The sequence below is a fragment of the Gymnogyps californianus genome, chromosome 2, assembly GCF_018139145.2.
Source record: "Gymnogyps californianus isolate 813 chromosome 2, ASM1813914v2, whole genome shotgun sequence".
In the NCBI taxonomy this organism is placed as follows: domain Eukaryota; kingdom Metazoa; phylum Chordata; class Aves; order Accipitriformes; family Cathartidae; genus Gymnogyps; species Gymnogyps californianus.
The window spans coordinates 5,520,674-5,536,110 of record NC_059472.1 but is presented as its reverse complement, the minus strand read 5'-3'; the positions used below and the strand labels follow the sequence as shown (position 1 = coordinate 5,536,110).

Sequence of the window (15,437 nt, the reverse complement as noted above, 5' to 3'; positions counted from 1 at the left end):
GCTCCTGCAAAATCAATGAGGGCTGCAGGCGGTGTTGAAAAACAAGCTGCTAATAACTTTCAGCACATGACAATATGTTCCAGCTTTTTGCCTGTTCCTATTTCTGTATTCCTCTTTCATTCCTACACTATTTAGAAATGGCTCCCATAGTCACCATATTTTTCCTCTTTTTGTTCTCTAAACGGCACATTACTTTTTCATAAGATGTAATTTCTCCTACCACTGAGACCCATACTTTTCCTGATTGTCTCAATGTTTCTTTCTAATGTCTGGGACTTACTTTTATTTGTCATGAGTCTAATCTTCTCTCTGCCTTTACAATTAGTTTTACTGTACATCAAACATTGTTCACAGAGATTTCTTGTCTGAAATATAAGAAAAACTATTACAAGCTAGGGGAGATGTTATCATTCAGCTAGATTCTGTGATTTCGGACAAGACGTTGTTGGCAGTCCAGAGATTCATTGCTTTATGTAAAGTGATTGTCCATGTTTTATGATGCTACTATTTGTACGTAACTGTTAATGAAGAAACTAGAGATAAGAAAGGCAAGTGCAAAAGGTTTAATAGATCTCATTTTATTATACTTCTACCTTCAGAGTCCCTTATTAAGGTTCTCAGCGGTCTGTATGAAGGAGAACAGACTCCTTTACTCAGCTGTATCAAAGAAGAGTAGAAGTAACACCATTTTCTGCCACAGACTTATTTCTAAAACTCTGTTGTTTGGATGACTGTTGGATTCATACCTTTGCTCCCTCAGCAAAAAGGAGAAATCGGGCCACAGCTGCTGCAAGGTTGAATTTCCTCCTCACCTGAAGGCAATGTCTAAGACATTGCTTTTTCCAACGTACAAGGAAAGAAAAATAAATCGATAAATCACTTTCCAAAACTATAACAGAGCTAACATCCATTCTAGGGGAGAGAAGCTACCCAGGTGCAGGATCACAGAAATATCAAAGTGCTGCCTGGAGGCACTGACAGATAGCCTGTATCTTAGTGAAGGTGGTTGTCAGCTTGCTCATCCCACCTACCAATGACTCCCAGGAAGATGCTCCCAGCCAGACACAGCGTGTGTCTGAGGAGGGAGAGCTCTGTCATTACAGCTACACCCCTGAACAACCAGAAGCTACGTCAGTAGTAAAGCAGCAATAATTATGCATACTGAAAAGCCTATTTAAGGAAAATGGAACAGAATCATGAAGAGATCCGTCTGCAGTGGGATATTTTTGTTAAACAGGCTGTTTATTCAAGGCAAGCAAGCTGTGCTGAAGCCTAGAAGTGGAGTTTGAATGGGAAGAACCTGCCTAGCAATCCACTTTGTGCACACTTAAACCAGAGGATAGCAGAGCACAGGCTCACATTTACGGTGGGAGCACATGGAGGATTTTCCTCAGCTTTCTGAAGTCTTTAGCTAATGTTCATCAAGCTGATATGAACTAGCACTGTACCAAAGGATGCAATCCAGGTCTTCCTCCTAGTTATTTGTTCTCACCTTGTGCCAATTCCTCCCCTGGGACAGCAAATGGCCATGTGGCTGCACGGTGAACTAAATCTGAGTAAAAACTAATCCGGGAAAGAAAACAAGAACATGCATTGGCTCCCTGCTGTAGTTCATGGTGGGGCCACAGAAATGCCTGTGCTGGCAGATGGGAGAAGGAAGTTAGGAAGAATAAGACTTTCTTTTTTAGCAGTGGGGCTGGCTTCAACTGGTCATGAAACAGCACTGTTGCTAATCTCAGAATAAACCTATTCATTTCAGAGTCCCAAGCAAAATAGGAAGTTATTTAGAATCATAAAATCATAGAATCGTTTAGGTTGGAAAACACTTTTAAGGTTGTCGAGTCCAACCATTAACCTAGCACTGCCAAGTCCACCACTAAACCATGTCCCTAAGCGCCACATCTACACATCTTTTAAATACCTCCAGGGATGGTGACTCAACCACTTCCCTGGGCAGCCTGTTCCAGTGCTTGACAACCCTTTCAGTGAAGAAATTTTTCCTAATATCCAATCGAAACCTTCCCTGGCACAACTTGAGGCCATTTCCTCTTGTCCTATCACTTGTTACTTGGGAGAAAAGACCAACACCCACCTCACTGCAACCTCCTTTCAGGTAGTTGTAGAGAGTGATAAGGTCTCCCCTCAGCCTCCTTTTCTCCAGGCTAAACAACCCCAGTTCCCTCAGCCGCTCGTCATAAGACTTGTTCTCTAGACCCTTCACCAGCTTCGTTGCCCTTCTTTGGATGCGCAAAATTTCAATGATATGGAGATTACACAGTGGCAGAACAGAACTGTAGTCATGTTCTGGGAAAACAGTCACTTCTACATGATCTGTGGAGGAACTGAGGACCAACCAGCAGCCGCTGCGCACTCCCTGAGGTCAAGGATTTCTGCCTGCCAGACACCAGCGCTGGAACCGTCTTGCTCTAAGCTGGTGATGACTGGACCAAGCAGAAAATCAGATCTGAGAGTTTCGTTTGATTTGAAAACAAAAAATGCTGTAAGAGAAAAAGAATATATTTGCTGTGCTTCCTGAAGCCATAATCCAAGATACCAGGCTGTCCTTCAACCCACCCAATGGCAGAAGAAAGTTGCATAATGTCATCATCACTAAGCCCATCAAATATTTTATCTCCTCCCAGCATATCATCCATGAAAAGTCAATTTTTTTCTTCTCTTTCAAGCAAAAGATAAATCAGTTGGAAATCCTGTCACAGACCTTTTATGCCTTCACAGGAAACCGCAGTTAGCCAGCAAACACGGTGATGAAAGGATGTGCGATCCTGTCATCTGTGACACGAGAGATTGCTAGAAGTTGGAGATGTTACACAGTTTGAGAAAGCCACCACTGCAGCTGGGGGAGAAGAGCATCAAGAAGCAACAGGAGATATCAGAGGTGATATCAGCTGGGTCACTGCCTAGCTGCAGCTTTTAAAACAGCAGCAGTTGTCTGCTGAGCTTTTAACAGACTTCCCAAACCATCTGGAAGTGACTAGATTTTCAAGTGAGAATCAAAATGTTAGTAGCTGCACTTAGCCTGGACATACTCATAAGCAGCCAAATGTGGAATATTCCACTAAGAATGCTGCCTGTGGCAGGTGTGATGTATACATGAGCTAGAAACACAAGGGTTAGATTATCTTCATGGGACATACTGTGCTAATCAGACTTCAACCAGTCTGTTAGACATCAGTTATTACTCCAAAACACCTCAGCCTTCTCTGCATTTAACATGGAGGTGGGTGCCACAGATTTTTCCAAGTAAATGTGCAGGTGCACTTGTGGCATGTACCAAGTTCTGCCAGATGACAAGAAGCTATGTTCACATTTGTAAGAGGTCTCTACAAGCCACCACAACAATGAAAAAGAGCTTTTGCAATAAGACCACGCAAGACTTGGAACTACTGCTAAGCTGAACTTCTGAAGAACCCAAATAAAGTAATACTCCAACTATGAAAGTAAAACCAGTCTACAAATTCCCAAGTCCACAAATTCTACTCAACAAACTAAAAGAATTAAAACTACAACAACTGAGTTCATTAAAATACTTTAGGATTCTCACTCCTGCCAGCTTGTTGAGTTCCACTTCCTTTCCTATTCCATGATGTCTAATGCAAAGCTATCTAGAAATGAATGCTTTTACAGTGAAATCTCAGAGCTCAACAGGAAGTATAAAGTGGAGGTCAACAGTTAGGCAAATGCTGTCAGGTGCTGATGTGTTCCAATATTTCAGTACTCATGTGAGATTTGACTGTATTGACAAGTCTCTTAGGAATTGTCAGTCAAGACATGGCAATTCAGATGCCTACCCTTTGTCATGGTCTCTGTGCATGAGATATTTTTAACACTGAAGGTCAAGAAGAAACAGCTTGCTGTTCTTCTGTGAACATACCATGAACCTGAGCAAAGCTAACTTCAAAAAAAGACATCTCTGAAGCTTTTAGACTATTATTTTGAATGGTGTTCAAGGTGTTGCCTTGAAGGTTGAAAGCCCTTTTGCATCAGAAACAGAACAGTGGTAGCATAAGACTTATATTTTATGCACTGCATACACAACCCAAAGTCAACAAAGATATGTACAAATAGAAAAATAAATGTTATGAATCATCTGAACATGTGACTGCTTTTGATATTTTATTACAGGCCTCACTATATCAACTGAAATCAATGACAACCCATTGGTACCAACCAGTCATTGAAACATTTCATCTTCATCTCCTTGTGTTTGCAATGCATTTGAGATTCATATGATGACATAGTCCTTTGGTCTTCCACACACTTGCAGAAGAACTCATCATGGCAAGGAGCTCATCAAGCTCACAGACAACTAAAAACTGGTTGTAGAAATGGCTACATTATACAAGAAAGTCACTACTGGACATAGACCAATGCCGAGCACAATGTTCCTATAATACTTCCTTAGAAAATATATGCTTGTGTTTCTCCTATTACTAGCTGTAGAAAAAAACACCCAAATCTTAGCAGAGACTGTACCTCTAAAGCCAAATTTATTTTCAAGTTGACAGGCTTAGTGATCGCACACACTCTCCATGTACTCCGAGGGTGCCAAGTCACAGGCTTCTGCTTTATGGAGCGAGTAAAGAGTGCGAATGTTTTTGGAGAATTTTTTTTGCTCAGCTTTGCAAACTGTATCTTATCACCTGCCTGGCTTAATGATAACAGAATAAACTCAAATGTTACCGCATCCAAAGCACTGCAATCACTTTTTTTAATAAATGATTACCTCTGAGCAGGTACAGGTGTTTTAGGTCACCATTGCAATGGCTCCCCCATTGAGGCTTAAATGTCAGGTGACAGTGTTAAACACCAGTGCTACCAGTTTCAAGCCAGGTTGAAAACTTTGTACATGCACTAACTTATCAAATCCAGCTTTAAATTAAATCTGGGTTGAAATCAAAGCAATTAGCTCTCTTTGACAAGCACAAACCTACTATTTACCTACCCGAAGCAGATGCTAGTATATTTTTAAATATTCCATAACTGCCTGTTGTTATCTCTACAACATATAAGCAGGAACCCTATTTAGGAAGCATGTAGCTTCTCTGGAATTTTTAGCAGAATGTATCTCTCCTGCTTTCCTGTGAAAGCATCACCCATTTTTGCCTGCTAACTATAGCCCAGAATGTAATGGAGATGTTTGGCAAAAATATCTCCCACTGCCACAATGTCCCACCGAGCAGACATGTTATTTTTCAATTCTGCTGTGCTTACTTCCACAAGATCAAATGAGAACTAAAATGCTATTAATGCACCTAATGACATGTTCTTAGCAATAAATTCAGTCAAATATAGCAAGATGGAATGACTGAGTCTAGGACAGACTGAGACCCGAGACAAGTGATTCTGAACAGCTGCTGGCATGATGAAATCCAGTATTTGCTACACTTCACGACTCTTCACATTTCGGTAGTACAGCAGTACAAGGAGCGGAAGACTCATCACTGGTCAGTACAACAAAAAAACTTTCTGCCATTTCCACTCTTTGATTCATGTGTCTCCCAGGAGCTCACAAAGGATTATGTCTATTAAAACCCTAGCTTGGCCGTGGCAATAGATGCTTTTGTCTTAGAAAGTGCACGAACTAAACAGCAGCTTGGCATAGGCCCTTGTCACTTCCTCCACCCACCCAGTGGTTTGTATGTTCCTGTTCTATGCAGTGCTGTCGTTAAAACCACAGAAAGTTAACTACAACAGCTATTAAAAGTTTTACCTTCTAAATATGTATAAGGCATAGCCCTTACAGTGAACTCCTTTCCTGTTCCTACTGTGTTAACATGAAATTTAAAAGTAGCTCACGCACAAGAAATCACTTGGTCCTGTTCACCACTAGCCCTCTCTCACCCCCGCAAACCAGTTCCACCTCACATATTCAAATAACAAAAAAGTTACCTGATCTCTACGTTAATACTTATGCTGATGGTGCTCACTGTCTCATCCCCTATTTCAGTGGCCAGCTTCAGTGACAGCAAGAATTTCTTATTTGTTTAGATCTGATCTAAACTTCATGCCTATTAAAAACATTTTGCATGCAAAACAATATATTAAATAAATAAGTATGACAAGACTGATTCTGCGAAAGAGCAGTTTCCCTGCTTTAAATCTAGGAAGAAAAGACTTAGGGAAGATATGTAACGGCCTTCCAAGCAGAAAAGACTGATGTACAGAGGAACAGAACAAACTATTTTGATAGCCAGTGAAAACAGGACAAAACTGGGCTCCAATTGCAGCAAGAGGGACTGAGGCCAGACACTGAGAAGATGTCCTCCATCAAGGCTGGAATGAAGGATCTAGGGATGTTAAACCATCTCACCGGAGTCCTTGGATCAGAAGAACACTGCCCAGGAACAGCTATCGCAGACTTAACTTCTATAATTGCTGTGCTGTGGAAATCAGTCCATGGCACCTGTGTTTGCTGCATTAGTTGATAACCCCTCTTTCTACCCTGCATCCACTTCTTCAAATCCACCTGCATGCACTGTGTCCCGTGTACCTGGATATTCAGTTCCCCTTGTCACTGTTAACGTCCTTCCACCTCTGCCTGAGTGACCCTCAATATGTGCACGTTATCCACTCACTGTTCGTTCAGCTAATTCCCTCCTCTCTGCTGCCTTCCTTATTAATGTTCATTGATGGCTGGCTGATTCCCTTTGTCCTTACACTGAAATCAATCCATTTAGCAGCCTTGTATTGGGTTTGCGTGGCAAGGTTTTGGTAGCAGGGAGGGCTACGGGGTGGCTTCTGTAAGAAAATGCCCCCATGTCTGACAGAGCCAATGCCAGCCGGCTCCAAGATGGACCCGCCGCTGGCCAAGGCCAAGCCCATCAGTGACGGTGCTAGCACCTCTGGGATAACAGATTTAAGAAGGGAGGGAAAAACTGCGCAACAGCAGCCAGGAGAGAGGAGGGAGAAGATGTGAAAGAAACAACTCTGCAGACACCAAGGTCAGGGAAGAAGGAGGGGGAGGAGGTGCTCCAGGCGCCGGAGCAGAGATTCCCCTGCAGCCCGTGGGGAAGACCATGGTGAGGCAGGCTGTCCCCCTGCAGCCCATGGAGGTCCACGGGGGAGCAGATATCCACCTGCAGCCCGTGGAGGACCCCACGCTGGAGCAGGTGGATGCCCAAAGGAGGCTGTGACCCTGTGGGAAGCCCTCGCTGGAGCAGGCTCCTGGCAGAACCTGTGGACCCATGGGGAGCGGAGCTCATGCTGGAGCAAGTTTGCTGGCAGGGCTTGTGACTCCGCGGGGGACCCACGCTGGAGTAGTCTTTTCCTGAAGGACTGCACCCTGTGGAAGGGGCATGTAGAAAGGACCCATACTGGAGCAGTTCATGAAGAACCACAGCCTGTGGAAGGACCCCACCCTGGAGCAGGGGAAGAGTGTGAGTCCTCCTCCCCCTGAGGAGGAAGTAGCAGCAGAGACAACGTGATGAACTGACCACAACCCCCATTCCCCATCCCCCTGCACTGCTGGTGGGGAGGAGGTAGAGAAATTGGGAGTGAAGTTAAGCCCAGGAAGAAGGGAGGGGTGGGGTGAAGGTGTTCTAAGGTTTGGTTTTATTTCTCATTATCCTGCTCTGATTTGATTGGTAATAAATTAATTTCCCCCAGTCGAGTTTGTTTTGCCCATGACTGTAGCTGCTGAGTGATCTCCCTGTCCTTATTTCGACCCACGAGTCTTTCATTGTATTTTCTCTCCCCTGTCCAGTTGAGGACGGGGAGTGATAGAGTGGCGTAGTGGGCACCTGGCATCCAGCCAAGGTTAACCTATCACAAGCATGTTTTCCCCTTAAAAGTTCCCTATTTCTCATAAAACTAAACCCTTCCGTTTCACTTACCCTTTCAGAGGCTTTATGTCTTCCCACCGAACTCACTAGTGCAGGTGGAAGCAAACACCTTGGAGAGTGACTGCTATCACACTCAGGATGAATCATGCCCCCAGTGATCCTTTGCAATCTAGTGAGAAGTGGTATGCACACACGGGTAGACATAGTATGGGCTCAGAAAGCCGCAGACAAATGGCATTATACTCTGACAGATGGATAAAAGATTTTTTGAGAAGGTGACAAACACCGACCCAGGTACAAAGTACTGCAAACATTTGTTTTAGAAAAGGAAAGTAATAGAATTTCAAAGGAAAATCACATTTTGGGAGCTCGGCAGCTGCAGTAGGAAGTTGTCTGAGTTGGTTGAGTGTGCCCACCAGAAGGGTTTACCCTTCTTTATTACACTGCAGTTGTGTGTATGATTACATAAGATTTTCAGGGAAAAAGACCGAGCTCCTTCAGTCCGCATAGCTTACGGTCAATATCCACCATGACTTCCACTTGTATTCGGATTACACTCTCCATACCCATTTTTTTTGTGACTGCAAAAAAGCAGTCACACCTTGATATTGCTGGGCAATGTCAACTGCTTTATGCCTGCTTGTGCTAGTCACTCTTTAAGAAGCATACATAAGCCCAGAGCATTATGTTAACACTTTTTTTCTTGCAAATGGAGGTCACAGAGCAATAAAAGAGCTTCACAACACCAGCTACAAGGCCTGCTTTTTTTCAGGCAACTTATTGTCACCTGACAATTACACAACTTGCCAGCTTACAGACCTGCTTATTGTAACGCTGCAGTGTGTTACAGCATCACACAGGGAGTCAACTGTTGTCTTTCAAGTTCCGACATAGGAACCAGAGCAGTGTCTCATGATTTTGATGCAAAGAACTCACAGTAACCACAACACGTGCTGCAAAAAGTAGCAAAACCAGGTAGCTTTTATGTAGTCACTAAGAATGAGAGAGTGATTTATCAGTGGTAGAAGGAGAAAGGGCTATGTGATTGCTGTTCCCATTAAAGTGCTGGGAGATACCAGCCATAATGCCATTACAGTCCTCTTCACCAAGGGGCTGGAAATTCAAAGTTCATTTATTCAGTGTGAATTTCACACACTGTTCTCCATTAAAAGTCATTCAAAACAGCACCAAGGTTCGTGTGGTTGATAGCCAGAGCACTAGTGAACACCAGTTGCCAGTAGAGTTGGGATGCCGAAAGGCAGAAAAGCACAAGTATCCTTTTGCTTCCTAAACAATCATTCTCAGCAGCATCCAGAACACTCTTTTCATAGTACAATACCAGAAAATAAGGGGGAAAAAAACCAGTTCCTATATAAAATAAACCAAAATCTGTGTATAAATAAGATGTCACCCTTCATATTCAGTAGTCCAAAATATCATAAAGTAATTAAACTATATCAGAACCAAAAGGGAATTCACATTTTGCTCTCTAGTTGACCACTAGAAGCTGACCTGTAGTTAATACTGGCTTGGGCAGAAAAATCTAGAAGGGATCACTTCATCACACTCCAGGTAGTAAAATGACTTCTTACGGAGCGAAACAGAGTGGAAGACACTAAAATAAAGAATTATCAGCATTGGATTATAAGCATGAAAGAAAACAGTCACAGCTTTTCATACCTATATGCTAACGGAACCTATTATAATTCTAATTGTGTAGAAGAACCGGGAGCTCTACTTACTTTCACAGAGACGTCTTCTCAGCTTCCCCCGAATTTTATCGATGGCGTTGTAATCGGAGACATGAAACACATGAGCAGACTTGGGTTCTGAAGCAATCTCATCGAGTTCCTCTTTTAAGGCTTCGCCAACACCCACAGCAAAGATCCTAATCCCAGCCTGATGGGCTGCAGTGGCTGGATCCAAGACATAATCCTGGCTCCTTCCATCAGTCAAAAGGATAGCCACTTTTTTAACAGTTCGATCACTAAGTCTCCCACCAGCTTCTTTGGAAAAACTGTAGGTGTTGATATACCTGAGAGCATCTCCAGTGTTCGTATTACCCCCATAATACTTAATTTTTCGTGCAGCCTCTTTGATTTCCTCACGGGTTTTGTACTTCCCCAGGTCAAACTCTGTGGTTGGACGATCACTGTATCGCACCACACCTACACGGGTTTTGTCTGGGCCGATCTCAAAAGTTTCCACCAAATTAGACACCCACTGCCGAACTTTCTCAAAATCTTCTTTTCCAACGCTGGAGGAGGCATCCAAGATGAACACAAGGTCATAGTGAACATTCTTGCAACCTGCAAGAGTGGCAGAAAATATCACTAAGGGAAGATGAAAGAAGAGTACCAGACATACCAAATATTCCCTAGGCATGGCTCCCTAGTGAGCAATTTGGAGGAGGCAGCAAACCCTCTCCCTATCCTGCAGAGAAAGTGCAGATTCTCAGTCTTTCTTCCTTGTGATTCACCTCATCTGTTTCAGGACATCTACAGATCAGCACACACTTCGCTTTGAAATGCAAACCCTTTCTCTTCCTGCACTACCAGCTGCCTCTGCTCAATCTTTCACCTACACCATCTGCATGCATATGAAGCTATTTTTCTCAAACTTCATTGCAGTGCTTTTGCTCAGGCAATGCTCTGAAATGACCTTGGCAGATCAAGAGACCTGCCCTGACCTTGCCTATGCCAATCCTGACCGTGAGCAGTGAAGCTTTCACGGTCCCTCTTGCATTAACATTATGATTTATTTATGCTTAGCTAGAAGCAGTTCTTTTGCTCAGCATGATATGTTGGTGAAGCAAGTTTATAACAAGATTATTTTGATTTTGAGGCTCTCTGCCATTGACTATTGACTAAAGGATGACTCACTTAATACTGGGATGGCTTCCTTGACAACAAAGGGCAGTTGCTTTGTAAGGGAAAAGTTCACTTATCCCCACAACCACCCTTTTGCCTCCAGCCGTGATATTTGTAATCTGAGGCCTGTGTAATCCAAAAGGCAAATGTATTTTAATTGCAGCTGGCTTGCCCTGTGAAGCCAGACTGGTCATATATTTGTCAGCCGCTTGCCAAGAAAGTAGATCTCCCAGGAGATGTTTTCTAGCTGTTTCTGAATATATGCAAGCCAGGAGGCAGTAGATTCATAAATGTCACTCAGATGCCAAAGATTTATCAACATAATGCCCCAACTGGACAAAATGTGTATATATATATACACACGTTTATTTAATTCAATATTATAGACCATAGTCCCTAGCAAATTATGAGTTTCAAGATTGAAAGGTGCTCTACAAAGTCAATTTGTCTATGGCCACAACCACCACCCATTGTTTCTCCGGTAGTTCTTGTCTCACATCATCTCACAAAGTACAACTGCTTGTTTGAACCAATGGTAAAAAGCTAATTTGACCAATCATGTGGAGAACAAAGCACATATGATAAAAGACAGACAGCTGGCCCATACCAGTGCCTGGGCCACTTTATTTCTCTCAGAGTAACAGGGCTTTTCTATGTCCCACTGAACCAGAGATGTTCTATCTGGCCCCTAAACTGTTGGCAATTCCCTTTAAATCCTACTGCTTTACAGGGATCTGAGCTGGTAGCCCACATCTACCCACAGCCACTGAGAGCAGATCTGTTCTGTTGACTCCTATTTCACTGCAGAACCCTGATTCCCCAAACTGTTCCCACCACAACCATGTTAATAACCTCCTCTGGGCTCTGACCTGGACTGACCAATTTACCTCCCTTGGTCAGAAAATCTGAGAGTATTTGTAAGAATACACAACTCCAGGGTATGCCCACCGAGGACAGTTTAGCTCTCCATACATTAAAAAGTGACATTCCCACTGTATGGTTTGCATGTTTTCACTCACATCAGACTAGTTCCAGCCAGGTCCCAGCAACTAAATATCCATCAGTGACTGACGCCCATTATACGTGCATCTGAAGTGCATGTTGGACTTCAGTTTCATCAGAAATCAATCCAGGACTGCTCCATGATACAAACCAAAGCACAGTAAGTGGAGATGCTTGGAAGATTCACTGTTCAAGTTTCAAGATTTCAGGTTGGAAATACTTGTCAGGGCCCTGAGAGTAAACCCCTTCTCCAGGGTTTGGCTGCCATGGCTCCCTGGCCTTGGGTGAGCTCCTCAGAAAGCTCTGCTGGAAGCATTCAAGAAAGACCTGTCTCTTCTTCCCCTGGAAGCTGCTTTTAAGGTGAGGCTCTCACCTTTGTTCCTTGCCTAACCCATGGACTGACTTCGTGGCTTCACCTCAGACCTGCCTCACCTCTGTGGATTTGCCTGGAGAGTGGCTGACCCTGGATGCTTTCTTTGGACCTGATCTGGACCCTGACTTACTGACTCATGTTCCTGACTTGATCTTGGACCTGCTTCTTCACTATGAGCTTGTCTGGAAATCTGGATTATCAGTTGAGCCTGGCTGCCATCCCCCAGCCTTCCCTGCTCCCTGGCTGGGGGTGGTGGGACAGGCTGTGGCTGGTGACACCCTGTCCTGCCAGCCCAAGGAGACCCCCAGCTCCTGGCCACCGTCCCTTAGGAAGTCATCTCTCCTTGCTGCACTCCTGACCAGAGCTAAAGCACTGATGTAAATGCACCCAATGTGGATGTTAGCTGAGGACTAGGATTTTTTTCCCTGGAATAGACCAAAGAGTATGGAGGTACCATACACAGTTCATCCAGTCAAGCACTTGCTTGACAGCCAGCTCAGTGAACAGAAATATGAATCATGCTACCCAAAGGTGGGGGGAATGATGCTGTTGCCATAGTTCCTCACTGAGTTCCAGCATTTGAGCCTACAGGAAGGTCACAAAGTCTTCTCCCACACCCATATTTGACCTTACGGTTCATAAACTAGCTCTGGTGCTTTCGATCATCCTGGGGCTGTGCACCTGCCCTCACGAGGACAGGAATCCCAGAACAGCCCACTGCATTGGAAAGAAGAGCATGGGTAGCTCAGCCACATGAAGAGGATTTGCTTCAGATGAGAGTAAAAGCATTATAGCTAGGCATTATAACACTGTAGGTCAGTGCTCATGGTATTGCATGATGGCCGTAGGAGGGGTTGAATACACACCCGGTGTGTTGCAGGTGACGATGAAAAATGAGCATCATCTGTTGCTGTGTTAACTTCTGTAGCAGAGTACGTCCCAGGTGCTGCTGTTCCTTCAGTGTCTATGGGAACAACCTATGCACATGGGATTGGGATCACATTGGGAACAACCCATCCACATGGGATCACATTGGAACCAACCTGTCCACGTGGGATCGTGTTCTGTGACGGCATTTTGTGAGTGAGGGAATGCTTGTCTCTAACAACAGAGAAAGAAAGGTCTGCCTGGAAAAACTCTCTCAAAGGTAACCAGAGTGTGGAGATGATGGTATATATCATTTTATATTATGGGATGTAAGTTACATTACATCTGTGTATATCGGCTAGACTGTCAAATGTAGTTCTGCTTGATTTTTGCAGAATATAAAGGATAGAATATATAACAGTAAAAGGTAAGCAAGAAATACCCAATTTCCCCCCCAAAAAATTCATTATTATATTAATCTATTCTGTCTGAAAGAATATTAATTAGGTGAGACTAACTAGAGAATATAAAGGTTTGAGTATAAAACCCACAAGGTACAGACCTTCCTGTTGCTTATTTTAATGACTCTCAGCAGGTAAGATGACTGCAATTTAAAAACAAACAGAACAGACAGAATGAATCCTGTCTGTGTTCAAGGGCGATGAGCCTTAAAACAAGGCGGGGTTTAAGGTTTAAAAAGTGATGCCTATTCAGGCAGTATTGCAGAGAAGAAAAAAATGGTCTTTCAGGATCATTTTCTTAGACTCAGTGATTCTTTGCTTACAGACCTGATGGCAGTGAGATGAAATGCTGCAGAAAAGCTTTTAGTAAATATCAATCTGCATTTTTAGCACAGTAATGTCCACTGCTGGACAAAATTGATTGTTTTCCAAGAATGCTATAATAATATTGTTTACTGGCAGAAACAGTTCATGTTAAGGGAACATGGGAGATAATTCATAGAAAGTGAACTTTCAGTTTTGTAATTACAGGAATACTCTCTGGAAGCATAATTCCTGGAGTTGCGTTCATCCACTCAGACACTGAGTCAACTGTTTTGCAATATTGCCATTAAAAATAGTTCACAAACAAGCGATATGCCCAAAATTATTTAAAGTAATCACAGAATGAGCATATAAATGGTACCACCATATTCTTCCTGTGACTGATCCACAGGCAGAAAAAAAGATGAGATTTCATTTTGTTTTGTTGCTAAGTACTTATTCCTGTTAAATTTCATCCAAAAAGCCTTATATAGATCACATAACTAAACTATAAAGCAGCTACTCCTTAGACTGAGAGAAGGTCTAAAAAAGCCTTTTCTTTCTTATAAATTACCCAAGCCCACAGAATAGCATCTTTCCTAGAAAAAGAGACAGAAAGCCTCCATCTCAAAGTACCTTTGGGCTTTTATACCAATAAACTGCGTGTGTCTACAACCATTTTCTGTCCCTGAGGTGTAGCATCATTCACAGCCAGATAACTCAACTCTTCCTACTACCCCCCCAAAAAATGTGTCCTTGTCAAGACTGCCTGTAGGAACAGTCCCTCAAGCTGCACCGTCCTCTAAGGCATTCAGTGGCATTTGGGGGACAGTGCTCATCAGCACAGGCCAAAAGCCATGCCAGGGACCACGCTAGCAACTAGACACCATGAACCTAGAGAGGGTATGAACAGTGACCTGGCCCTGTTTAGCTCGCTAGGAAAGTCCCAGCCAGATAGAAGATTCACCAGGTCTAATCTGACACCCACTGAAGGCAATGGAAGAAGTGATCTCCATGCCAGTGTGGGGTAGATGAAGCATATCCATAGCAAACTGTGTGCTGCTCCCCTTGCTCTGGGTAGCTGAGCTAACCTTTCCAAGCCTGCAGCAGAAAAAGAGACCCTAGGTAAATCATAACCTGGATCCCTGAGCTATCTCCATCCCTAAGGTCTATCTTATGTCTTTTCAGTAGTAAATGTCTTGATTGGGTTTTTTATTGTTTTCCTCCTAGCAACGATAGCTTCTCAGCCACGTAAAAGCCCCAGCAGCTACTTAGCATGAGGCAGTAAGCCGAACAGCGCGTACCTGCTCTTTGTGCCTCAATTCTCTCCCCGCTGAACACAAATGTGAGAAGAACCAGGAGATGGGGCGCACGGCACCTTCCCATAATGGACATATCCATATCTCCTTTCTCACATCAGCTTGTCTTTTCTCCGTGCTGAGAAGCTCGCTAGAAATCCAATCCGTAGCCTAGAAAGGAAAACAAAGGGCAAGTGTTATCTCATAGAAACACAAACAGCAGTAATGATGCAAGTCATGGGAGCAACGTTTTGGAGAGTTGTCTCTTCTGCCTGTCATTTTACTTGACTAGACACAAACTGCTCAGACAAAGAGGCAGGAGTTCACCTACTTTTCAAAAGCTATGGTCTTTCACTGGCTCTATTCAGTGTGCAGCAGCCTGAATGGCAACAGGAGAGAGATTACCAGGTTATTATACTTTAATTGAGCCCGCTGCCAACTACACAATCAACGCACTGGAG

General features: G+C 43.5%; 1 protein-coding gene across 1 annotated transcript in view; it reads right to left on the bottom strand.

The window, feature by feature from the left end:
* Nucleotides 1-15,073, bottom strand: part of COL22A1 (collagen type XXII alpha 1 chain) — a 215,430-nt gene extending 200,357 nt beyond the window's left edge. The window contains exons 1-2 of the mRNA XM_050892264.1: nucleotides 14,983-15,073; nucleotides 9,545-10,111 (exon numbers count right to left, since the gene is read on the bottom strand). Coding sequence (XP_050748221.1) covers nucleotides 9,545-10,111; nucleotides 14,983-15,073 — 658 coding nt within the window. The remainder of the gene's footprint in view (nucleotides 1-9,544; nucleotides 10,112-14,982) is intronic.
* Nucleotides 15,074-15,437: the final 364 nt, after the last annotated feature.